This window comes from Peromyscus californicus, unplaced genomic scaffold, assembly GCF_007827085.1.
Source record: "Peromyscus californicus insignis strain IS unplaced genomic scaffold, ASM782708v3 Scaffold_14__1_contigs__length_90479793_seg_2, whole genome shotgun sequence".
In the NCBI taxonomy this organism is placed as follows: Eukaryota; Metazoa; Chordata; class Mammalia; order Rodentia; family Cricetidae; genus Peromyscus; species Peromyscus californicus.
Genome location: NW_026294436.1, coordinates 17,474,877 through 17,500,869, shown reverse-complemented (window position 1 = coordinate 17,500,869; position 25,993 = coordinate 17,474,877). Strand labels below are relative to the sequence as shown.

Here is a 25,993-nt window from a genome sequence, read left to right as displayed (position 1 = left end):
ATGTCTCTCAGGTTTGACTCTTTATTTCCACCTTTAATTAATCTTTTAACAGAGAAAAGCTGCAGGTCGGAACTCCTCACACCTTCCAAACAGGCACAGGGAGGCCAGGCTTTGATGGCTGAGCAAGGGACCAGCACACCTCTGAGGTCAGGAGGGAAAAGCCCAGGAGACAGTGCAGGCTGTGAGTGGATCAGTGTGATTCTCGAGTTGATTGTCACAGGCAGGGGTAGGCAGTCAGCACTGTCTAGACTTCCTTGGGAACATCGTGGACCTGTGCAGCGATGTTGCTGGATTGGATCAGGAATGCTGAGTAGGCCAGGTCAGCTTCCTCCTTGGATGACTGGGGAGCAAGAGGAGAGGCATTAGTTGATGGGCAAGAAGAAGGACATACACGTGAAGTTCTGCATATACCATCTCTGCTGGAGCAGCACACACTTCTGAGACCTTGCTCTCCGTCCAGCCCCCATGCTCAGGAGGAAGAGCTAAATTTTGAGAAATGGAAAGTTGTAGCCTCTAAAAATATCTCCTACTGTCTCACTACCCCCTTATGCAAAGTGGAGTGGAACACCCTCTGTCGGCGGGGGCTGTCCCCAGAAGCCATGCTCTTGTTGTCCACAGGTGAGCTGACCTAGGTTCTTGTCAGCCAAGATGTCCAGCATTTTCTCTTTCTACCACCCTGGAGAGGTAGCTCTTTTTTAACACTGTCCAGATGGCAGGGACTCATTTCTAGGACGAACTCTATATCCTGACTATGCTAAATGCAGGCTCTCTGGTGGTATGAGGGGAAGCAGATACAGTAAAAAAAAAAAAAAAAAAAATGTCAGTACTCCATGATTAGAAAAAACAGGGCATCATAAGGAGCCTTGGGAAGACAAGGAGGGCAATTTGCAACCCAATGGTAGGAGTTGCTTCTTCTGGGGTTTCAGGAAACTCGTTGAGGTGGGCAAGGGTATGATGATCAAGATGCCCACTGTGAATAAATGTCTTCCAGTCTCAGGCCAAAGGATAGTCCAGAGGAAGCTTTCAAAGGGGGATGTGTGGTCCACGGAAAGGCCCTAAGGCCCTGTAGCTCAGGAAGACCACCCACTCAGTCATCACTGTTAACATGTGACCCTCTGCCTGTGACCACATCTTCTGCAGTTCACAGCCTACAACTGAGTTCCTGTCCCTCTGAAGCTTCACACGGAAGGATTTGTCCCCTTCTCAGAAAGTCCTCTCGAATAGTCTCCAGATGGGGGGGATTTTGCCCTGACGTCTAACTGTAGTCCAAATTCCCTGCCATGCAAAGGGATGCCCTTCTTCCTTACCCGCTTTGCTTTCTTGGATTCTTCTGGCTCTGTGGCAATCTCAGTGGTAGTCACGATTTCTGCATGGAGAGAGAGAGAGTGTGTCCTTAGCCCTAACCATCTCTGTTCTTTCCCAGATGGGAGCAGGTCCAGTTTTGCTATCCCAAGGGCTGTGCATTCTCAAAATACATACCATCTTTGCTTTCCATGACTGTCTCCTGATTGTCTGGAGAGGCTCCCATGTTGTCATTGCCTCCAAAATCCCTGGAGTTCTTAAAGTCTGACATGCTAATGTCTGTCCTGTAGCTGCTGATTGACATCCGGTCTGTTGGGCAGAGGAGTCGGTGTGAGGGTAGGGCCATGGGTAAGGAGAGCAGTGTGTGTTGCTCTCCCTGAGAGGACCTAACACACACCACAGCCCAAGGAACACCAAGGAGTGGTGTCTTTTGATGCTTACCTCCGAATCAAAGTGAAAATAGTCTGACTCCCTTTCTTGGGTAGTCAAGACACTAGGACCTTTGCTAATCTGTGACTCAGTTCACAGCACTCCATTCTAGCTTAAATCAGCCCCGTGAAAGGTAGTTATTGCCTTGTCTTGAGCCACAAGGAAATGGAGAATAGAATGGGTTATAGCAGAGTCACATGGCTGATCAGCTGAACTGGAGGTGGGATGGGGAGCATTCTGGGTACTCACCTACATTCTTCCGGTGACGGACTCTTGCCACCCACACAGCCACAGCACCCACTGCCAGCACCAGGCCCAGGGGCACCAGGGTGGCGAACAGCACTTTGGAGCTCCCCTTTGGTACGTCAGCACTGCAAGAAGTATTAAGTGAGCCCACCACTGAGGGAGATCCTCAGAATGTGCTGGAAGGCTGTCCCAGCTAGAGGTCCCACCCGCCCCCCCCCCCCCTGCACCCTGTCTACCTACTCTATCTTTTTGATGGAGTTCTCAACTCTGCTTTGCTAAGGACCACCCCAAGCCCTGAACCAGCAATGCAAGGACCTGGCCTTCTCCATATTCCAGGCTTGAGATATTGAACTGGACTGCTCCAGCTATGGGAGAAGGGGTGTGCACCCTCCCCTCCCCTGACAAGCATAAGCCAAGGCTGTGAGAGCTGCCTGTCCACTAGTCTCTTTCACACTCTGTTACTTGGTTCTAGTGGCCCAGACTTGGGGCTTGGCCTCTGGAGTGGTAGAGTGGGCAATCTACTCACCTGCCAGCATCCACAGATGCTCTGTTCTCCTGAGCTTGGTCTCCCACGCTCTCTATCCCTCTTTCCTCTGCCAGAAGCTTGGGGTTCAGAACGGCTTTGTTCTCATTCTCACTGACACTGGATTCAGCTGCCTTTTCTGGAGCAACATCCGCATGTGCGTTTGCATCTGGTGGGTTGACATGGCGTGACCCTGCAGCAGAGCAAAGCAAAGCTGGTTATGGTTTTTCCTCTGTGTTCTTGTGCCTGTGGGTTAGGGAGAGATCACAGGGCAAGACCTCAAAGCTACTGGGGTGGGCTCTGGACTAGCACTAAGCTTGGTAATGAAGACCTGTTCTAGATCCCAGACATTATATCTACTCTTACTGCCCCCACACCATGATTACCTCTATCCAATCCTCTCCCCTAGTCTTACCAAGTTCATTTCCATTGTCAAGGATCTATGTAACAGATCCACCTGTGACAACAGGCAGACAAAGAGATTTTCACAGCATCAAAATCTTGTCCCAGGGCTGCCTGCAGGCAGCATCACCACAACGGCTTCTCGTGAGCTAGTCTTGCTAGACTCAGACTTCCTGAGATATCCAAGGCTAAAAGGCCCACATCATACAAGATGACATCTTATATGACTTTTTCTTTTCTTTTTTCTTTCTTTCCTTTTTCTCTCTTTTTTTCTTTTTCTTTTTTTTTGAGACAGGTTTCTCTGTGTAACAACTCTCACTGTTCTGGAACTAACTCTGTAGACCAGGCTAGCCTTGAACTGACAGAGATCTGCCTGCCTGTGCCTCCCAAGTGCTGGGATTAAAGACATGCACCACTATCACCTGGCTTACATGACATTTTAATCAGAGGCTGGGAATACCAACTTGCCAGATGAGCTTGCATTAATTGTTTTCTTCCTCCCTTTATTCTTTTGGTGTCAGGAATTGAACCCAGGGCATTGCGCATGCTAAGCGCATGCTCTAATCCAAGCTACACTCACACCCTGTGCCTTCGTGTTCTTGGTCAAGATGTTGGTACCCGACCATCTTCTGAGAACAGTCTTGCACAGATGGAGGAGGACGAGTGTGCCGATGTGACTGTGACTCTGAAATTGCTATGTGGGACTTCTGGACGGAGAGGGGGCTTCACTCTGGTGTGAGAGGCACCCGTGAGACTTGTCTTACGACTGAGATGAAACAGGAAAGCTCCTGATATTTGCTTCTCTACTCCTTCTCTCTTATAGCAAAACCCGGAGTTACCCTGATGGAGAAGCTCCTAGTCAGGGGCCTTTGGTAAGCCCTGCCATGGGGTGCTGTGGGGTGCAGGCACTGATTGCTGGAGACTCACCCACTGTCCTCTCTTCAACTGCCACGTAGATGGCTGTAGTTTCTCCATAGGTCTGGCCTTGCTTCACCCCACACCAGTACCAGCCTTCGTCTTCCTTCTTGACAGGGTTCAGGGTCATGGAGATGAGCTGGTTGCTGGGGTCACAGCTCACAGAGGACTGGCGGGCCCCTTCGTCACGGCTAGGCAGGACGTGGCAGCCCTTGTTGCTCCACTTGCACCAGTACTTCTCATGGGAGTAGAGTTTGCAGGGATAGTGGCAGGAGAGCGTGAAGGTCTCTCCCAGCACAGCCATCGCGTTCTGGGGTGTCACCTCGAGGTTGGGCTTCCCTGGAGCTGGCAAACAGACACAGAAACTGAGACTTGGAGATGCGACCGGGGAAGGAAAGTGGTGGTTTTGGTGTGCCGTGTGCGTTTCCCCTGAAGATATCATTGTGATACATTAGTCTGCATATAATAAGAAGCAGAAGGCATGCTAATACGGTGACTATTGATGACCACCATATCAGCCCAGAGTTTAATACAGAACATACGGCCTTGCTCGCTGGCTTCTCTTCGCTTCTTTTACTTGCCTTTACTTATTTAGTTTTTTTCTAGGCTTAGTACAAAGAGCATGCCCAATATTCTACTTCAGGGGACATCTGTCTACAGCAAAGGAGGCCAATATTTGATATCAGGAAGTGTTGCAAGTGATGATTGAAGGAACATGTGGTGCTGTCCACGGGTCTGGAAATGTGACCTCCGGACAAGCAGGTCCTTCCTGCACCAGCATAGATGGAGATGGTACAGCAGGGAAGATGTCAGGGGGGCGGATGGAACCGCTGCTGTTGGAATAGTCCTCAGCCTCCCGCCTCCACCTGCTCCAGGTCAGCTCTCACCTTCAGCAACCTGGAGCTCTATGGTGGTTCTCCAGCGAGAGTCGCCATTGGTGAGACACCAGTAGGAGCCGGCATCCCGGGTGGTGAGCTGGTTGAGGATGACAGTGTAGGAGCCATTGCCTGGCTGGTCATACAGAGCCAGGCGGCCCTCGTAGTCTTCTTGCACCACCCCCTGGCTCTCCACAAGAATCGGGCAGTGGCCGTTTCCATCCCCTTCCCAGCGACACCAGTACTTGAGGCTGCTGCTTTCCCTGGGGTTGTAGGGACAGATCACGGCCACAGAGCCTCCTGTGACACCCTTCACCACAGAGCGACTAGGGGGAATTGTAGACTCTGGAAGTACAGATGGGGATAGTGTGAAAGGGCAGAAATACTCAAATAGCAACTTTTCTTCCCATGACATCACCATGGAGAGAGGAAAGTTTAGACAAATCACCTTCCACTCCTCAGAAAATGAAAAACATTTTATTTACATCTGAGTCTGTAGCCAGAGTCTGGGGGCCAGACTCCGATGACTTTGGTGTGGGTATCTCGTCCCTCTCTTCCCATCTCATTCTCAGCAGTGAATGAAAGGCATTTAAGAGAGAATATTGGCCCCCTTCCTTTGGCTTCTTATAAAATCTCCCTCTGGATAAGCTTCTATTCTGTTTCTTAGCATATCCAAAAAAAAAAAAAAAAAAAAGACTCAACGTATTGTACCTAAATTACAAAAATGTATTTGGAATCGCTATACTTTAAAATAGAAACTAAAACAATTTGGTATGATTTTAGGAAAGACCCCAAGAGTCATCTTCAAGAACACAGAAGCTAATGCAGAGTTCCAGAGGGAACCCATGGTGACTGAAGATGTCAGGGATGTTGATGAAGACCCAGATTTGGGAATAGGAAACAGTGTCAGGAACATAGTCCCCTTAAAGAAAAACCATAAGGACAGATACTTTGAACTTCAACTACTGGCTTGCTGCTTCTCATGAAGGCGATTCTGTGTGTGAGGGTGAGAAGGAGGATGGGCTGAATCATTCCGCCTTGCTGATAGCACATGGAGGTGTAGCTGTTGAGGCAGATTGTACCAAATAACAAATAACCCTTAGAGCTGTGGGAGTGGAACATTCAGATGCTGGGGTATTGCCTTTCCTGGAAGCTTTAAGGTCATGGTATGCCAATGTTCTCCCATCTGAGTTTCAGGGTTGTGATGTACAACTTGCTCTGGAGTTGAATGGGTTGGGAAGGGGACATGGGCCTACCATGTCTACTAGTCATGCCTCCAGCAGGGGCTCTACTTTCCTTGTTCTTGTTACCCAGGGATAACCACCAACAGCCCCTCGATAATGCAGAAGAGTAATTGGGAACTAGCATAAGGCAGAGGTTGCATTTTCTAGCTTTCCTGAACTGCCTCCCACTTAGTTCAAGACTTACTAGTGAGTAGATACTGACGACTAACGTGAACATTGATGAATATATCAGAGAGTTAAGCTAATGTCTCATCTGCCATCCCATTTCACCCCATCTTGCTTGCCTTTTGGAGGGTCTCACCTTCATTGACAAAGAGTTGCCACGCCTGAATGGGCCAGCCTTCTTGAGGCAGACCAGAACTGTGGGCTCCACACAGGTAGTGTCCTGCGTCTTCCTTCCTCAGGCCTGTGATCAACACACTGAAACGGCCATTATTGTCCTTTTGGGTTAGCAGGATCCTGCCGTCAAAGGCTGGATCCCTCTTCCCCAGGGTGTTGATGACCACATCACAAGTTTCCTTGTTCATCCGGCACAGATATTTGGCTTTATCTGACACCTCACGGCCTAAATCGCAGTTAAGAGTCACTGAGGATCTTAGATCTGCATAAACCAGTTCTGGCTCAGGCTCTAGCACCTGGAGGTCAACATTCTTCTTATTGGCACTAGACCCTTCCCCAGCCTGGCAAACATACAGCCCAGCATCACTGAGTCTTAGGTGATTAATGCTGACACCGAATATTACTCCGCTGGTCCCTTTCATGAAAATTTTTACTCTGCCCTCATAGCTGGGGTTCACGTTTCCAGTAGAGTCAATGACAAGTTCACAGGTCTGACCCATCTTCTTACACAAGGATTTCTTGCTATGAGAGTTCTCCTTTTGGAAAGGGCAGTCGAAGGTCACATTTCTGCCCATGTCCTCAGTGTAGACATGAGTGTCCTCTGGGAACTCAGGAACTGAGAAATGAAGGACAGGGGTAAATTATAATTTTTGTTTCACAACCTAGGGCCATTTGCTGCTCTTAGTGAGGGCTCTGGGTGGGCCAATGACCTAGAATGCCCTCCTCTCTAGAGCAACATTGTCAGAATTTTTCTGTTGGAACTTACACAATGACACACCAGGACAAAGGCCGCTAAAGCAAAGGTTTTATTTCTACTTTCTCCTACCCTTTTATTTTTCATGCCATTATTCCCAAGGGCAAGCCATGGAAACCAGAATTCCTCTTCTCTAAGACAGACCATAGAAACCATAACACTTTTATCCTAAAGCTACCCACAAATCCTAAAAACATTACTTTGACCTTCTCATTTTTCTCTGTGACAATGGGGCCGAAAGAAACTCCTGACCTACCATTCTGTCTATCAAGATCTTCACTGCCGAGTCTGCCTCACACCCCAAAAGAGGAACTACAGCTGAAGCACCTGGAGGAATTTGAACAGATGAGCCTTGCTGGGTTTTCCACTCAGTCTACTAGCTCTGGTTCACACCTGTTTTGTCCTATCTCATCTCTATATGGCTGCCCGTGCTTCATGGAACTCCATGTACAGGTTGCATAGGAACCAGATCTTTGCATGGTCATTGTGAAGGTTCCTATGATAGCAAAACTTCAATAAACAGGGGCTGGAGAGATGGATCAGCAGTTAAGAACACTGGCTGCTCTTCCAGAGGACCAGGGTTCGATTCCCAGCATCCACATAGTGGCTCACAGCCATCTGAAACTCCAGTCCCACGGGATCTGACACCTCTTCTGGCCTCTGAGGGCACCAGGGACATACGTGGTGCTCAGAAATATATGCAGACAAAACACTCACACACATAAAATAACTAAAATTTAAAAGCCAGCTTGGTTAAATGAAGTGTCCTCTGGTTACCCTGCCTTTTGTTGTGGAGGTGTTGGCTATGACCTTTATGAGTGAAGTCAGCAGTCACCCATCCATCTCCTCCCTCTTCCAGGGCCCAGCCTGACTTCCATCTCCTCAGGAAGGGTTTCCCTAAGCTTGCCCTATTTTCTCCCTTCTCTGTGTCCTCCTGAACATCTTTGTCAGTCAACACATCCAGTCTAGGCTCTACCTCTACAGACTGGAGGAGACATTTCCTTCACATTTTCCCTCTCTGCTGTGACTGGCACAACATCTATTTTTGGCAGGTGCTAAATTAACATGTGCAGAAACAAACAGAATTGAACATGAATTCTCTAAAAATAATATTCCAAATCTTCTGGGTGGCCGTAAGAAGCAGAGTCTGCTATTCAAGGTGTTTAATTCCCAGCATCTGCAGTACCCTTCTAGGTATCTAGATGGGGTCAACTGTGAATAAGCCTCATCTCTTAGGGACCTATGGTGTTATGACTCTCCATGAGCATAGGAACGACCTTCTTATTTAGGATACAGTTAATGGCACCCACATCCCAAAGAGCAATGCATATCCTCAGAGCCCCTGTGAATTTCCTCCCTTGAATTTTCTCTTTTAACTCCCTTGGACAATCAGAGGTGCCGTCACTGATGAACACTTGTCAGAAAACCTTTTTTTTCTCCTTCTAGATCTTTCAGTTGCAGTGGTTTTGTTTAGTGGCCAACCTCTGCAGGGGCTTAGACTTCAGTTAAAAAAAAAAAAAAGCGAATTCATGCTGATAGTTCTAATGGAACTACCTGTGGTTAAGCGGAAGGTTTGAATTGTAGATATGAGGGAGAGTATAGCCAGAGGCATCTGGAAGAGTCCAGAGCATGGAGAGAACGTGGTAGACTGAACATGGCCAGCAGATACAAGAGAGAAGTGGGAGCATGGTAAGGGGTTGGGGGAGCAAAGAAAGTGTGGGCCAAAAGGAGGGTGCGGAGTCCAAATAGCAGGGTAGAAGGAGAAATGGGGGACAGGGCGGGGGAGGGGTGGGGGCAGGGGCAGGAAGCCCATGAGCTGTAGAAGTTTAGGATAGGGGAGGGCCAGGATGCCAGCATGGGCTTTGGGTATATAACAGGTACTTGTGATCCTGAGGGAGCCTGGATGCCAACAGGGGCTTCGGTATGCTAATAGGCACTACAGATAGCCACTTGTCCCTTCTGTCAGTTCTAAGGGAAATGGTTCCTTTAGTAGAAGGGAACTGGCTTCACAAGGTCCCAAGGAATGATGGCTTTCATCTATCCTCCAGAATTTGGGGAAAAGGAGTTTCCTTTGGACCTGACAGACATCGTGTCTCAACTCTATCAAATCAACAAAAGCTGTCCTCCTGGTACCCATTCAAGCCACTTAAGATGCTTGTTAGAGATCCAGAAGACACAGAAAGTTTCACCCATTTCCCCCAGATATGCCTCATCTGTCTTGATATTCTATCATGAAAAAAAAAAGAAAAGCCTTTGCCTCGGGAGGGAGGAGACTTATGACATCATGTCAGGATACCCTTCTGCAGGAGGTATCTTCCTGGGGCAAACTCTGTCATTGCCCCTGAATTGATTTAAACTATTTTCCCCAGGAGCCCGGGGAGCTGGATTCTTACCCTGGCTGACCTCCAGACTGACGTCAAAGAACAGGGGTCGGTTACTGGTGCCCAGACCACACTTGTAGCTCCCAGTGTCATCCTGGGTGAGCTGTGCAATGTTAACCACAAACGTGTTATTCTCTGGGAAGTTGATGATGTTGGCTCTGCCTGCATACTCCTTGGAGACATAGCCGTTTGAAGAGATGAGGGTTGTGCAGAGGCTGTTGGCTCCCTTCCGGCACCAGTACTTCCGGGAGTGTCGGTTGACGGAGGTGGCTGGGTAGTAGCACGTGATGGACACCGAGTTACCTACCACACTACTCACCTCCTGGGGACCAAATATGGGGCTTTTTGTGGAGGCCGCTGTGGGAACAGAAGACAAGAGAGTTTTAAGAATGGAGAGAGGTCAAGTGGGCTGAAGCGATCCACATAGCTCATCCGGAGGAATGCCATTTTCTAATTAATGTGTATTCCCTAATTATTTGCATGATACTACAGCCATACAACACTGTATAAAATAAAATGGTTACTTGATCATAATTTGGTTCCATTTTAATTGTAATGTAATAGGTAAGTAAATTCCATTTTGTACCAGGCATCCACTTTATTAGTTGTTGGCCTCTGACCTCAATTACTAAAAACTCTGACCCCTTGTCTCCTCCCCTAAATTGTATAACTGTTGTGAAATGATTAACAGTTTGTTCTGGCTTCTGTAAACATGGTTATCGCTGTGGCATAAGGAATGGCAGTTTCTCCTGTAGCTATAAATTCTACAGAAGTGGAGTAATTGTGGTGCTAACCTTTCAGATCCTTTCCCCCATCTGTTCAGGTGTGGCACATTTCTGATTTGGCTTAGAGTTACCTGCCCAGCTAGCACAAATAATAATTTTGGCAAATTATATCTGTAATTGAGTTTGTAGTCTTTTCCCAGGAGTCTCAAACTCCACAACATTCTTGGAGGCCCCAGCGAGATCCTGGGGGACCTCAGACTCAAGGCCAGGGATCCAGGATAAGCCCCAAGTGAGGGCAAGTCTAAAGCAGACTTGGAGACTCAGGGACATCAGAGACCATGGCTGCCACAAATTAAAGAGTCGCTAGTCAGAGTCAAGCCCTAGTTGAGGACAAGCACCAAAACTGGGAGGTCCAGTGATAAACAGCTCCAGATGGGGGGAAGCACTTTTGTGGACTTGGAGGCCCAGGGATGGCCAGACTGTGACCACTGCAAATTTGCAAATTGAAACAAAATGGAAGTAAGGATTGCTGGCTCATGCATACTCAAGACAATACCGATCAGTGAGCTGTTCTGGGAAGTCCTGACCTCTGGGGACACATGGACGAACAGCTTGCATCTGGGCCACTGCTGCCCCAGCACTATTGTTAAAGGAATTTGATCAACTAACCATGGGACAGGAAGGAGTTGGTTGTCACCAATCCCCACTCCATTGAGGTGCTCCTTCGAGGAGCCTCTGAGCATGGGATAGCAAACACACACCTCACCCGTTATCAGGCTCTCCTTTTAGATGTACCCAGGATCAAATCCTTACCATCTGTTGTGTTAAACCCAGAATCCCTCCTGCCTGACCCTGAAGAACAGCTGGTCCATGCCTGTGCCCAGGTCATTGACCACCTGCACTATGGACAACTGGACCTCTGAGACCAGCCCCTTAGGAAGGCAGATGTGATCTTATTCACCTAAGGAGGCAGTTATGTACAAGGCAGTTCCAGGTATGCGGGAGGGGCTGTAGGGACACACACAGAGGTCATCTGGTACAATCTCTGCCTCAGAGGACGTCAGCCCCAGAGGCAGAACCCATAGCCTTGACTCAGGCACTGAGATGGGGAAATAGCTGAGCCATCAACATCTGTGCCAACAGCCGACATGCCTTTGCCAATGCACATGGCCATGGGGCCTTGTACCCGGAACAGAGCCTGCTGACCTCTACAGAAAAGACGATCACAAACAAGGAGGAGGTCTCTGATCTCCTAACAGCTTTCAGGTTGCTAGAGAGGCTTGCTATTACCCATCGTCTGGGACACCAAAAAGGGGATTTGGCAGGACCCAACAGATTTGCTCATGGCACAGCAAGAAGAACAGCCACAGGGCCAGGGCAAGCGTTTGGTCCACCACACACATACACCTGTGAGGAAGAAAACTGGGCCGTACAGTGGGGGCCCACTGGGACAGAGGACTGGTGGATGCTTCCAGACTGATGCCCCATCCTACCGGAAGCCTTGGGGTCCACTCCTTCTCTCACAAATCTATCACAGTGACCTGAGATCGACCAAATTAAAAGAACTGATCAGGGACAGGTAGGCCACCTAGATGAAAGAGTTGAGCAAATTGCCTGCCGCTATCTATGCCATCCACACCCAGGTGAACCCAAGAGGAGGAAAACCTGCACCTGTGGGTGCTTGAGGAAGAGGCTTGGTCCCAGAGAACACTGGGAATTGTATTGAAGTTACTCCGACAATGTTTGGTTACCTGTATTTGCTAGCTTGTATAGATGCCTTTTCAGGATAGAAGCCTTTTCCACAAGGTCAGAAAGAGCAAATGTAGTTACTAAAAAGTTGCTGATGGAGAGTCTTCCCAGATTTGACCTCCTCTCCTCTTTGGGGTCTGACAATGGACTGGCCTTCATGGACAAAGTCCATTTTAGCAAGCAACTAAAATGCTAGGGATACATTGGAACTTATGCTGTGCCTATAGGTCCCAGAGCTCACGACAAATAGAAAGAGCTAACGGGACTGTTAAAGAGATACTAACTAAACTCTGGGCAGAAACTGTCCAAGGGTGGATAGAGTTGCCTCCCACCATTCTTTTTCAGATCAGGTGTGCCCCCTACCAGGACAAGCTACACCATCTGAAATAATGTTTGGCCGCAGCTCCACTTATTTCTGCAACGGGAAGGCCACAGACCATTGAAATATCTAATGATTCCTTCCTCAAGTCCTAACAGGCATTGCAGCAGACCATCTGAGACATCCAGAGTTGTCTATCACCCTGCCCACCAACGCTGCTTTTGACCAAACAGAAAGAAGCACAGGTTCCAACCTAGTGACTTGGTGTAGGTCCATCGCCTGCCCAGCAGAACCCTGGAACTTTCCCGGAAGGGGATGCACCAGTGATCATGACAACACCCGTGGCCATCAAGGTAGCAGGGACTGAGGCTTGGATCCACCACTTCCATTTTAAGGTAGACATGACTAGCCAAAACTACAGTGAAAAATGGAGAGTACTGAGAGATCACCAGCTCCCCCTAAAGGTGTGGCTCATCAGCACCTTGGACTCAGACACACTAATGTTGGGAGTCTTGACCGGTATCTTTTAGGCTTAACTCACTGAAAATGTTAAGGTTTGGGACTAGGAGTTGCCATGGGAACCACACATCTTATATCCATGGTCAGAAAGCAGAAAAATAATGTGTTCTATGAAACAATGCCTCCCAGCCTGTGTTTAGATTTGATCTAAGTAAACTCTTCAAGGATTCTCTAGTCCAGGCTGACAAAAAAGATTGGGATCGCTCACTTCTAAGATACAGTATATTGGAGGCAATGCCATGGCCATTCCCAGGATGTGATAAGAATATACTAAATGAAACCCTTTTCCATATATGTTCAGCTGATGGCCCAACACATTGCCTTTAGTAAAAATGAGATTGTCATTGTTCTGATCCAAACTGTGAGACTAAGTTTGTCTGAGAAAGAGATATTGGGCACCTAGACCCATACATCTTTTTTTTTTTTTTTTTTTTTTTTTTTTTTTGAGAGTCCGTGTAGTTTTGGTGCCTGTCCTGGATCTCTCTCTCTGTAGACCAGGCTGGCCTCGAACTCACAGAGATCCACCTGGCTCTGCCTCCCAAGTGCTGGGATTAAAGGTATGTGCCACTGCTGCCCTGCCATGCATCCTTTTTGAGTGAGAAATCTCTTCCCGAGGGTGAACCTGTGAGAAATGGAGCACTCCCACTCTGTTGTGACCTGGAATGAATAAGCACACAGCCTCGGCTTAAAGGAGCACTTCCACTCTGTCATGACCTGGAATGAGTGAGCACACAGCCTCAGCTTCAAAGCTGGTCCTGGGGTTTCTGGCTTGACATCAAGAGTTTCAGTTTTCAATGTGCTGTGGCTTCTCTATGCAAGAAAGGGTTAGGGTTAACCCCAACCCCAAGTGAGCCCTACAGGCCCAGGTACAAGCTGGATGCCTTAACCAAAGACTAGGGTGAGTTCCCTTCCTGTCCTCCCTCCTCCAACTGCTCTACTCATGATAATAAATCAGCCTTCAGTCTCAACAGACGAGTATATGATAATAGACTCTACCTAAGCCCTAATACAAAAAGACATGAAATAACATTTTCCCGATGATGTCCCTAAGCATGACAGCTTAAGGTTATTAAACAGCTTGATTGAATCATACCCTCTCTAACCTGGGAAATAAATGTTGTCTTTGCCTCGGCTCTAGGCCTCCTTTTTATGTGGGGATAGGGGTCAATCTCTCTATTACCCCAACTACTACCCCATCTGAGAATTTTAATTGTGAACCAGAGGAAAGTAAGCTCACTCTAGAAGATCTCCAAGGAACAGGTACTTGTTTAATCTCTTCAACTAATAATACTCAGATTCCCTTTATGGCTAATCCTGTAGTACTCACTTGTACACCAATAAGTCTGAATATATGAGAATGTGCTTTCCAGCTCCTTTAGGGACATGGTGGGCCTGCACGTTTGGACTCGCTGGATGTGTAACAGCGGAACACCAGAATTCGGGCCATGGAAGGAAATCTCTGTATTCTAACCTGTAGTCTTCCCCAAGTATATATGTATACTAGAGAAGAGAGTAGAAACAATTGCCTGTATATAAAGGACACTCCCGCCGTGAGTGCCAGGGCCTAGTTAGAAGAAAAAGAATAGTAACTCAGCTGTGGTTATATCCCCTCCTAGTGACAGCAGGGATCACAGACTCGGCTGCCTTGGGAACATCAGCTTTAATTATCCAAGATCAGACTTTCCAAATTCTAAACGATAGAGTAGACCAGGACATACAACACCTCAATGATTCTATAGGACAACTTGAAAAGCTGATTCCCTAGCGGAAATGTTTCTTATAAAACCACTGGGGATGAGATTTGTGCCATCTGATGTGAAAAATGTTGTTTTTATGCCAACAACTAGGGAGTTATCTGAGAAACATTAAACATGGTCCAGAAAAATTTAGATGCAAGAGTGAAGTGTGATGAGGCCTCTAGTTGTTATCTGTCCGTTTTCTCTTCCCATGGCTTACTATCCTTTGACTGCCTTAGCTGGACCTATCCTTTTACCGCTCCTTGGCATTATGATCAGCCTTCAAATTTTAAATTGCTTGATAACATACGTTAAAAAAAGAATCAACTCTGTTAAAAAATTGTTTCAGCAGGAATCAATGATTTGATTCACATGATCTAAAGCCAGGGGGGAATGTTGTGGCTAAGAAAATTCCATTTGGTACCAGGTGCCCGGTTTTGTAGCTGTTGACCTCTAACCTAAAGTCCTAAAAGCTTTGACCCCTTGTCCCTCCCCTAAACTATGTAACTGTTTTTGAAATGATTAACAGCTTGTTCTGGCTTCTGTAAACACGCTTATCACTGTGGGCAGGGGGAATGGCAATTTCTCATGTAGCTGTGGGTTGGGGGAGTGAAGCAGTTCCTTATGTCCAGGAGAGAGGGGCAATTCTCCATGTAGTTGTAAATTCCGCAGAAGTGGAGCAATTGTGACGTTTGCCTTTAAAAACAGTTCCCCCATCTGCTCAAGTGCAGCACATTTCTGATTTGGCTTAGAGAGAGCCGCCCTACTAGCAGAAATAATAAATTTGGGTAATTGTAATCTGTATTGAGTCTTTAGTCTTCTCCCTGTGGTCTCAAATTCCACAATAGCATCTCATTAACAATAATCTTTTTAACGACAATGAGTGACAAAGTAATGGTGTCTTAACACTACTTTTCAGGATGCTACGTTTTTTGCATTTACTATACAATTTCCCTTGGTAGATTCTTTCTTTCTTTCTTTTTCACATTAAGGGCCAGGAAAATTAGTTCATTTAGTTAATTTCCCCCAAATCACACAATTCAGAAAAGATGTTTGGTTTGAGGTCAAGGTCATTTTTTTTTCTCTTTAGTCTCCAGAGAGGATTCTCTGTAAGACTCCTTGTCTTAAAATTAGGAATTTTTGTTCTTACCTCTGGTTTCCAGTGCTATCAAAACCCACTTTTAGACATGCCTTTTCTGCATTGCCTCTGTGTGTCTGTGTCTCATAGGGATACACATCTTGTGAGGGACATAGCTGGGGGTGACTGATGCCGTGTCCCATGAAGCTGGGATGAGTCTAGAAACAAGGAGTTTGAGCTGGGGAGTTGGGACAGCAGACCCACCTGAGAACATAGCCAGCAGGATGGTGACTAAGAAGAGCCTCATTGCTGGTGGCTTCCAAGGGGGTTGTGCCATTCAGGTCGACTTCTTATGTGAGATGCTGAAAGACAATAACCAAACAAGATGAAGTTCCTCTGCAGAAATGGCTGTAAATCCTGTTGAATGAATGAATGCATGAATGGGGCTTCCTTATTGTTAACAACTCCCAGTCCTCCCACCCCTCTTCTGTTCTCTCTCTCTCTCTCTCTCTCTCTCTCTCTCTCTCTCTCTCTCTCTCTCACACACACACACACACACACACACACATACACCTACAATAAAAACATTCCTCTTAACCATACCATGGAGCAGCCATGTTGTCAGTTTATATGAAAAATATCAAAGACAATCTTTGACAAATGATAGGTGTTCTTAATTGCTCGTCAATAGTCATAAGTACCTTTGTCTTCTTACCTAAGCTTCATGTTTCTTCGGGATAGTGATGTTGGTGACATTTCTTTGTCATCATCCAGGACACAGTTGAGTACACCATAACAAGACCCTGTCCTTCTGTGTCAGTTACCCTCCCTACATCCCTAAAGGTAGAGGAGGCTGACATGTTTTCAGCGGTTGTTGAGTAAACTGAGAGGAAGCAGTAGTTTAGCAGTTATGGTGTTTGTAAAGGCATGCAAAGGCTTGCAAATGCCATACAAGGGTTGACTGTGGGATAGGCAGAGTGAGCTGGGAGAAATCTGAACACTGCCTTGTCTATGCTCTTAACCTCTCTGCTGCATCAAGACTCTGATAGTATGCTTATACTGGTTTGCTAGAATGCCCATTGTTTGTCAAAGACTGTCTTTGATATTATTTGTATAAACTAACAACATGACTGCTGCATGGTTTGGTTAAGAAGAAGGTTTTTTTGTTTGTTTGATTGATTTTTGTTTTTATTTTTTCTGTTTGTTTGTTTGAAACAGGTTTCTCTGTGTAACCCTGGTTTCCCTGGAACTCACTCTGTAGACCAGGCTGGCCTCGAACTCACAGAGATCTGCCTGCCTCTGCCTCCGAGTGCTGTAATTAAAAGAATGCCTGGCTAAGAAGAAGGGTTTTTTTTTAATTGTAGATATGAGAATGAGAAGGGGTAGGGGTGGGGGTGGGGTTGCAGATAGATACATCTGGAAGAGTCCAGAGCAGAGATAGAAAAAAGTAGACTGGACATGGCCAGCAGTCTGGACATGGTCAGGCCAGTCTATGAGAGAGAGGAGAAGAGCAGGGGAGAAAGAATGGAGAAAACATAGGGAGAGAAACAGGAGCAGAGAGCTGCAGAAAGATAGAAAATTTAAAATATAGCAAGAATAGCAGGGTTATAAGGGGAAGCAGTAGCTGGGGGGATTGAAGCCTGTAAGCTGGGGGGAGTGTAGGGTAGGAAGGAGGTGAGGAGGGCTAGGATGGACTTTGAAATGTGTAACAGGTACTTGTGATACTGAAGGAGCCTGGAGGCCAGCGTGTGCTTTGATATGCTAATAGGCACCACAAGTAGCCATATGTCCCTTCTGCCAGAGGTCCCTTCCTTTTGGTAGAGGTTCACAAATTCCTGAGGAATGCTGGCTTTTATTTGACCACCAGAAACCCACCAATAGTCCAGATTGAACTCATTTCTAGACATTTGGACTATCTTTTCCAGTTTGGGGAATTGGAGTTCCCTTTGGACCTGACATTATTCATTTGAGTTTTCCAAGTGCCCTTGAAATAAGACAGATAGGCAGACACATAATCACAAGAAAACTAAGAGCTGGAGGTGATGAGTTATGCCCAAGGTTTCCTGTGATTCCATTCTGGGGTTGGAGACAAAATGGTAGGTGAGTTCTGGCAAAGAGGGAGAATGCAAGCAACCCATGTGGACTTCTACGCAGTTCAAACCTAGAGAGGATTGAGGTTCTGGCCCATGCTAGGCTGTACTATCACAAGGACCCAAATGATACCCTAGATTCTAGAGACTAGAGGAAGAGAGAAGAAAGGAGAGGGGAGTCCCCGCTTCCAACAGACTTGGAGGACTTTGCCTGGCTTTAAACTTTGGAATGGATTTGATGGAGCTTTTAAAGGAGAAGGACAATGATAATAGGCCCTCTGCACTAATGAGTACCCATAAAGATAAGGAAGCTGTAAGCTGGAGGGAGCCTGGGTATTATCTTTTCTCCCTGCTGGTCCCTAACTCCTGGTTCCCAGAGACTTCCTTCACTAGCTGAGCCAAAGGCAATAAGTTTGTTTATCTTGGTTATTTCTTTTCCTTGGAGGGAATTTCCCAGCAAGAAACCCTTTTATTTCCTTGTGGAGATAAAGGTATTCTGTTTCTCTAGTGCTTTGGAAGAGTGAGGGCAGGGGGTGGGGACAGACAAGGGCGTCAGATGGCTACTAAAGGCTTTTTTACTGGGGTTAATGGCCCGTGCTTTCTTACCAAGTCAATGATAAACTCCTGGAGTGGAGTGTTAGCCAAACTCAGCTTAATTTGGATGTGATCAGGTCCCATGGGTCACCTGAGTGGCAAGAAGCTCCTAGGCAAGAACAGCTGTGAGGCCTATCTTTTCTGTAACAGTTGGGATGGGTGGTGCCAAGTCCCTTGGGACCTAGCACCTGCCCTCTGTGCTGGTCCTGGGTGCAGTCACAGGTGGGAAGGCCAAATATTATCAGCTTTTAAGAACTCAAACTAGTGGCGACCTTCTTTTATTGTCACTCTTGTCCTTGACTCTAGACAAGCAAGCCTCTAATACTCATGAGGAAGGACCTGGTCTTCTTTTCATAGGCTTGGCTGGGGTCCTACCCTCCACTGGAGGGTGACTTCCCCTTTGTTTCTGAGGTGGGGGCTTTCCATGGTGGGGGACCTGACTTCTAGCCCAGGCTGCCAATCATTTTATGACACATTTTAGATGGCTAGGTCAGTCAGCTGGGAAGCGGGAAGATGTGTGTATACCTTCAACTTGGGGCGTAGCTTGAAGTCAGGTGTGAGAGCATCAGGTATGCATATCCAGAAGGAAAAACCTGGGAGAGGGTCACCTTCGCAAGGAAGTCGAGAGTCTACTCACAGGGCAGATGATGGGCAAGAGACATTTTCTTTTTTTCTTTTTCTTTTTCTTTCTTTCTTTCTTTTTTTTTTAGAGACAGGGTTTCTCTGTGTAGCTTTGCGCTTTTCCTGGATCTCGCTCTGTAGACCAGGCTGGCCGCGAACTCACAAAGATCCGCCTGGCTCTGCCTCCCGAGTGCTGGGATTAAAGGCATGCGCCACCACCGCCCGGCAAGACATTTTCAAAAACAGGAATTCTTCCTTGCCTAGAGCTAAAATTTGGAGCTGTTTCTCTGGTAGCAGCTGAAAGGACCCTGTATTTAAGACATTTTTATCTCAGTCAGACTTTCCCCAAAGCCCAGGCAACCCAGAGCTCAGGGAAGCCCCAATGGCAGGGCAACTCGAGATGGATTTAAGAAGGGAAAGAAAGAGTGAAGCACCCCCACCCTAGATGCTTTGCCAGGAGTCTCTCTTACATGATTTACTGTATTACCACAGGAACCCCAGGCATAGACGCTCTTACCTTATTGCTGCAGATTGGAGACCTAAGGACTAGGGATCCTTGACCCCAAGATGTATATCAGAATTGGAACGGGGACCATGAATCTATTACTGCTTCTTGCATGAGCCCAGAGATGAGTTCTCCGGGGTTATAAGTATGTTAGTGACCAGCTTAAGAAGGTCAGGCTGTCCTGACTCCTAACCTCCCCCACTTAGGAGCCACATTTGCCTCTCAATAAATAGCTTTTCTCACCTCTTGACAAAGTGTTTTACAGCACCAAGAGGACCCTCCATCTACGCCGAGGAAGGGTCCTGATATGCAAAAACAGTTTGGTTCCTCTAGAGCAGTGGTTCTCAACCTTCCCAACGCTGCAGCCCTTTAATACAGTTCCTCATGTTGTGATGACCTCCAACCATACAAATTGTTTTTATTGCTATGTCGTAACTGTAATTTTGCTACTGTTATGAATCGCAATGTAAATATCTGCATTTTCTGATGGTCTCCGGTGACCCCTGTGAAAGGGTCGTTCAGCCCCGCCAAGGGTCTTGACCCACAGGTAGAGAATTGTAGCTCTGAAAAGTATGACCTTGTGTGATGTTTTACAAGATCAAAGGTTACATTGTAAAGACCCGTAGCCTACACCAGGTATGATGCGTATGCAGCCTTTTGACTTTAAAAACCCTACCCTCCTTTATCTGGGTACCAAGAGTCTTTTCCCATGTCAGGGCCTACTCTTGGTTAGCCCACTAGAGGACTCATTATACTCTTAATTGGCTTAATAAAGCCGAAGTGTGGTGATCTGTAACTTCTTGTGTGAATTATTCAATAGTATCCTTGCACTTAAGCTAGGATTGTGCTGGTTTTTTTTCACCGATGAGGCCACTGTTTGAAGTTTACTGTTAGCTTCCCAGTATATTTATAACCTATATGCCCAAGATTGTAGGTTGGGGTAAAAGTATGAGCCACATGGGTTGGTCTCCCTCCGAACTAATTTAGTTCCCCTTTAGTTAAAGTGACAGCTTTTCAGCTTTCAGGACAAATCTTTGTTCATCTGACCTCTGATAGCCCTCTTCTGAGGAAGGGAACCTGGGCCTGGGTCTTAGCTTGGCTAGTAAGCTATCTACTCTTGTATCTCTGAAGCAACCTAAAGCCTTTACCTCCCAAGAAAAGGTAAGGTGAGTTTCTCAAAGCTCCAGGGGCTTCAGAGGGACAGAGAATGTGAGTTAAGAAGACCAGAAGCCAAGTGACAGTTTCTGAAAACCCAGGAGTATGAACTTGAAGGAGTAAGATGCTCTGGAGTTAAGAAAAGGGAGAGGATGACTTGGCTGCATAGGCTTTCTTTTCATTTCTTCCTTCACCTGAACTGAGTTGTCCCTTCTACTTCCGGAGAAGCATTGCCTAAGTCCATTTGGGACTATCACTTTCAGCTCTCACAGACCAAGAGTTGAGCACAGGGTAGCATGAGCTTGGAAACTGTCATGTGAAGAAGGGCGTCAAGGATGGAAGAGAACCTGGGAGTCTGCATTCCATACTATCATGGGGTATAAGGAGCGTTCTATCACTTGGGTAAAATATACTGACTCAGTGATTTCATTGATAAAATAGTTATAAGAGTTTCTGACTCTTCTAACTTGAAAGGGGAATGCCTTGGGATGGGAGGACATGGGGAAAGATGGAAGAATAATATATAGGGACACATTTTTAATGACATTGAGTGCTCCTCAATTGAGAGCAGCTACGATTACTCTAAAGGGCAGGAGGGTGGGTGGTGTCTGATCTTCATGGTAGCTATGCACTGGGCTGAGTGGCAAAACCACTTGTCCACTTGGCTTTCCACTCTCTCACTTGGGGGCTGTGTGGATTTTTAAACTGAGCCTACAGGTCCCCATCTGTAAACTGGAGGTGACTCTACATTGTAGAGAGGTGTTATACAGATCAAATGACAAAGTCCTTAGCAGAGTGATGGGATTGGAAGTATTAACTCACCCACATCTCCTATCTAAAGTCAATGCAGTCTTCTCTTTCTTTTGGTCAAACAGTGAAAGGGGACTGGAAGGCTGTTGGCTGGGCATCCTATCAAGATGACTCAGAGAGAGCTGTTTAGATTGAGCCCTGTGACTCCCAGAGGCAAACACTGTGCCCTGGGTTAGAAGAACACATGCAGAATTCTTTCCAAGACCTTTATTGATGTTAACTTTTTAATTGATGCAGCTACCCCAGGAAGCAGGGTATGAAGCACAAACGGGTAAGAAAGTTGCCCAAGGTAGGTGCCCAAGTGAAAATGATAGAGAAACACACCCAGCAGAGATTCTCTGACCTCCATATGCACAGGCACAGGCTGTGCACTTACACACGCACACACACACACACACACACACACACACACACACACACACACACACCACAGGTGTACACGCCACACACATACACAAGCATGTATACCGTATACACACACACACACCACATACATGCTAAAATAATAAAAATAAATTCTATAAAAAAGCATAGGAGCTTAGTCGCTCTGGTGTGCTGGAGAGGGTCTTGCTGTTAGAGGAATCAGTAGGAAGAAGAGGGAGCAGGAAGGCCAGCCTTAGAGAGGGAGTGAAGTTACTCTCCCCTCCCCATCTTTCACAGAAAAGGCAATTCTCATGAAGAGTCCCTTGGACCTAGAGGGGGTGCCAAGTTCTTCCCGAAACCACTAGCTGTTATTTATTTAGCATTGGGCACCGATGAGGAGTGATACTTTTGTTTCCTGAATCTGGGTGCATCCATGCCAAAGCTCTGTCACTCCTGCCGTGCTGCGTCAATGCCAGCGACTCTGGAACCCAAGCTTCCTTGTACCCAGAGTCAGAGAAAGGAGGATGTGGATCATGTCCCAATGCACCGATTATGTAGGCTGAGTGTCCCTTATCAAAAAATGGTTAGGCTCAGAAGTGGGCTCCATTTTAAGTTTTGGATTATTTCAGATATGTAGTAAGATGTCTTGGGAAGAGGACCCAAGTCTAAGCACATCCTGAAGATAACTTGATATATTTTTAGTGTGCCTGTGTTTTTGATTGACACCCATTCCCTGAGGTCTGGTGTAATCTTCTGCTTGTGTGGTGTTGGCTCTTGAAATGTCTAGGTTCAGAGCATTTCAGTTTTGAAAATAACAGATTCAGGAATCCTCACCTGTGATCTATCTATCTATCTATCTATCTATCTATCTATCTATCTATCTATCTTTAAGAGTCTCTCTATGTAGCTGCCATCTAACTCAGTCCCTCCATCTTCCCACATTAACCCCACAAGTGCTAAGATTATAGGTGTGTTCCAGTTGCACATATATTTTAAGTTAAGTGGTTTGTTTTCATAGGTGATATCAAAGTGTCTTTAAAACCATACCAGAAAGGATGCACCAACTTATTGTTCAGCCTTGCTGGGTGACTTGACATCATTCACGTTAACTCATGAAGTCTTAGTTGTCTCAATGGTAAGATGGGATTGTAGTGTCTACCCTTCCTAGCTCCTTGGTGTTTGGGGCGGGACATGAGATGAATCTAGGAAGTCTCAGGGTAAGTGGACTTACTGAATGGAAGCTGAAGTAACTGGGCTTTTTGTGAATGAACCCCACAGATGTAGAGGTGTGCTAAGAAGCAGGTAATGGTCATAGAGCCTGGTGTTCTCCTGACTCCTGGTTCAGGTCATTGGGCTATGTATAACACCACATCCAGGACAGGCAGAAGCATGACTGGAAAGTTCTGTATGTGGCTCAGAGCCGAGCCCCTACGTTCAGTTACCGGATAGATGCCTCTACCCAAATCCCCGAAACTGGTGCACACCCCGCTTTATATATTAAGAAATCTCTAAGTCCCTCAGCAGCAGGGGAAAGTGTTAACGGAAACTATCATACACATTGCGTGTGTCCTGTCCTGGGTGGCTCCAAGTATAAAGGCAGTTGTACAGATGGAGCTGGTGCAGAAGATGAAGCTAAGCTGCCACTGTCCTTCTGTACTGGCTTTGAACTATTGTGAGGATGGACAAAGCTGAGGAGGTTGTCTGATGGGTGCATGTTAGGGGGTGCATCAGGGCATAGGGCTAATGCCTGCACCTAGAAGGTGGCTCTGCTCCTCCCCCCACCCCATTGTCCTTAGTCTATCATTCCACAAAGACACTGTTATCCCCATTTAGAGCAGGGCAGAGTGACACCATAATGCATATTTGTTTCTAGTGGCATGAATACGTGGAGGCAAATCTGGATTGCAATTGGAAATGATTTCAGAGCCTCACAGAAGCCCAGGAAAAGCAATCGAGTGTGCCCCCCCCCTCTGAAAGGTAGCTGACACTGTGTGCTTTATTGTATGATCGGAATTCAGATCTGCCTGCCCCTCGATTAATTCTTGAGTAACTGAACTAAATTATGACGCACCAAACCATTGTCATATTGCTATACGTCACACTTATTTTCTCAGGTGAACCCACTTTGACCAGCAGTGATAGCTGTTATTTTTAAATTCCCATCTTACAGATTGAGACTGAGGCTCAGAAAGACTAGGTGCTGTGTAAGTTAGTAACGGAAGGAGAATAAGGGAATTTGGGGACTAAGGGTAATGGGTATGTTGGCAACAGAGCTGCTTCCTTCTTACCCCTGCTATTTTGCCAAAAAGGCATGCCCATACACATGTCTGCCTTTCTTCATATCACTGGAATATGCCCTACAATCCCTTGGGACATGCAGGCACACAGTCTGCCCTGTCCTCCTCACCCTCTCTGTGAGTTTGGTAGTTGAGAGTCAGAGGGTCATCTGAACCAAGATCTCAAGAAGCATCCTATCCCAGGATCCCAGGCAGCACACTTACTTTTAGCCACTTCCTTCTCTCCCGCTGATCCAGTTTCGGGGCGCAGCCTGTCAGCCAGTATGTACCCTTGCCTTTCTAGAAGCTTCCAACAAGGCACTGGTTACTGCTGCCAAAACTGAAACTGTGCTCTGTGCTTGACCCGCACCTGGCTCTTAAAGGGCCGCTGTCCCATTAGGCAAAGTAGCCAGCCAGAGCACGTGACTCCCACAGATCCTCGCTTCCCTGGCTGGCTCCATTTGTTCTCCCCTGTACTTGAGGAGACAATGTCGCGTGTGGATCTTCCATTGGTGCAGCTTCAGGATATGGGACAGAATGTCCCTTAGAGTTTGGCCTCACATCCCCAGTCGCTATGGATTGCCCCTGCTCCCATGACCCCCTAGCACATGGAGCCTGAAATGCCACTCTGTAAGCATCATCTGCGAAGTCTCGCTTTCCGGCCTAGGGCCTTTGGGAGCTATACTTCTTCCCCTTTTCCCCCTGACTCTCCCTGTGCTCCCTGAAGCTGGGCTGAATGGGGAGCTGTGTTAGGGGCCCCGACCTGGCTACACACAGAAGGTTCCCACCAGCCGAGTTGAGGGAGCAGCCTCCCTCCTCACCACAATTGTTAGTCCGTGGAACTTTCCCAGGTCATGACCTGTTTGGGCCTCCTAGGTATCCTCCAGATAATCATAGCCTTCCTGGGCCACACAAAGAAGCCCATTGTCCAACACACCCCATACCCTCACAAGCTCCCCCTCCCCTTGAAGCGCTACACACTGACCTGTGCAGGGCTCACCGGTCACTGGCTCTTCCTCAAGAGTCCTAAGCAAACTCCCAGAAAGGGAAGGGGAACAGGGCTAGAGAAACAGGAGGGGCAGACGTGCATGTGAGCTCACTCGTGTGCCCTAACCCACAACACAATCGCAGCTTTTGATGGTAAGAAAAGAAACTGTATTTTTTTTTTTATTATAAAGCTCCATGGAAGACCATAAATCCACAATCTGATTGATGCATGAAAAATAAAAAATAGCTATAGTCACTTCCAGGAAAGCTCAGTCCGATGCAATGGTATTTCAGATTGGATTTCTTTTTCCCTCTCTCTTCCTTTCCCTCCTCTGGGCGGCAACACAGCTCCTGGGACAGTGAGGAGAGTCCTGATTTTGGTGTCGGTCTGGGGTGCTGTTGTGTCTGTCTCGTTCCTTCAAATGCAAAAGTGATTCTGTGAACCAAAATAGAACTCGTTCCATCTGGTCAGTGGGACCATTTATCCTTGCTCATTCCAAGGGCTTGGGAGCTCACGCTGTACTTTCTTGTCACTACTACTCAGTTCCTTCAGTAGGACTCGAGGGCTTCTCAGCCCTCCTTTGCCCTTCTCGTGGCTGCAGAGTGGATTGGCCAATCTATGTAATCTATAGCTATAATGCGTATGTATCCTTTAAACTCATGTAGTTGGAGGGGCAATGGGTAATGGTGAGACTGTGGACCACGGTTAGTTTGGAGAGGACAGTCAGTGTTGCAGCCTCTTGACTCTGGAATTTCTTTTTTCTTTTTTTCTGGAGCTGAGGATCGAACCCAGGGCCTTGTGCTTGCTAGGCAAGCGCTCTACCACTGAGCTAAATCCCCAACCCTAGACTCTGGAATTTCTAAACTGTCTAGATACCTTTGCTACTCTCCTCTCTTCTACCGGAGCTCAGGCTCGGAGCCTTGGTGGCTGGCGGGAGGTCACAGAGACACATTAGTAACTAACTTCTTTTTCTTCCTCATTAGCAATTTCCTCCTCCCCATTCCGGGGCAGAAGGTTAGTGGGAGATGTGCTGGGAGAGGGAGATGTATGAGGAT

General features: G+C 46.9%; 1 protein-coding gene and 1 non-coding gene across 2 annotated transcripts; both read right to left on the bottom strand.

Annotated features, from left to right (window-relative positions):
- Positions 1–244: 244 nt before the first annotated feature.
- Positions 245–15,843, bottom strand: Pigr (polymeric immunoglobulin receptor). Its single transcript, XM_052736693.1, has 10 exons — positions 15,801–15,843; positions 9,423–9,767; positions 6,238–6,891; positions 4,705–5,037; positions 3,830–4,162; positions 2,504–2,693; positions 1,981–2,102; positions 1,480–1,611; positions 1,308–1,366; positions 245–340 (listed from the first exon to the last, which is right to left on the bottom strand). Exons 1-10 carry the CDS (start codon positions 15,841–15,843, stop codon positions 245–247), a joined length of 2,307 nt encoding a protein of 768 aa, XP_052592653.1.
- Positions 15,844–25,705: 9,862 nt separating this feature from the next.
- On the bottom strand, positions 25,706–25,786 carry Trnaa-agc (transfer RNA alanine (anticodon AGC)). Its single transcript has one exon. It is a non-coding gene; the product is annotated as a tRNA-Ala (tRNA).
- Between the last annotated feature and the right edge of the window lie 207 nt (positions 25,787–25,993).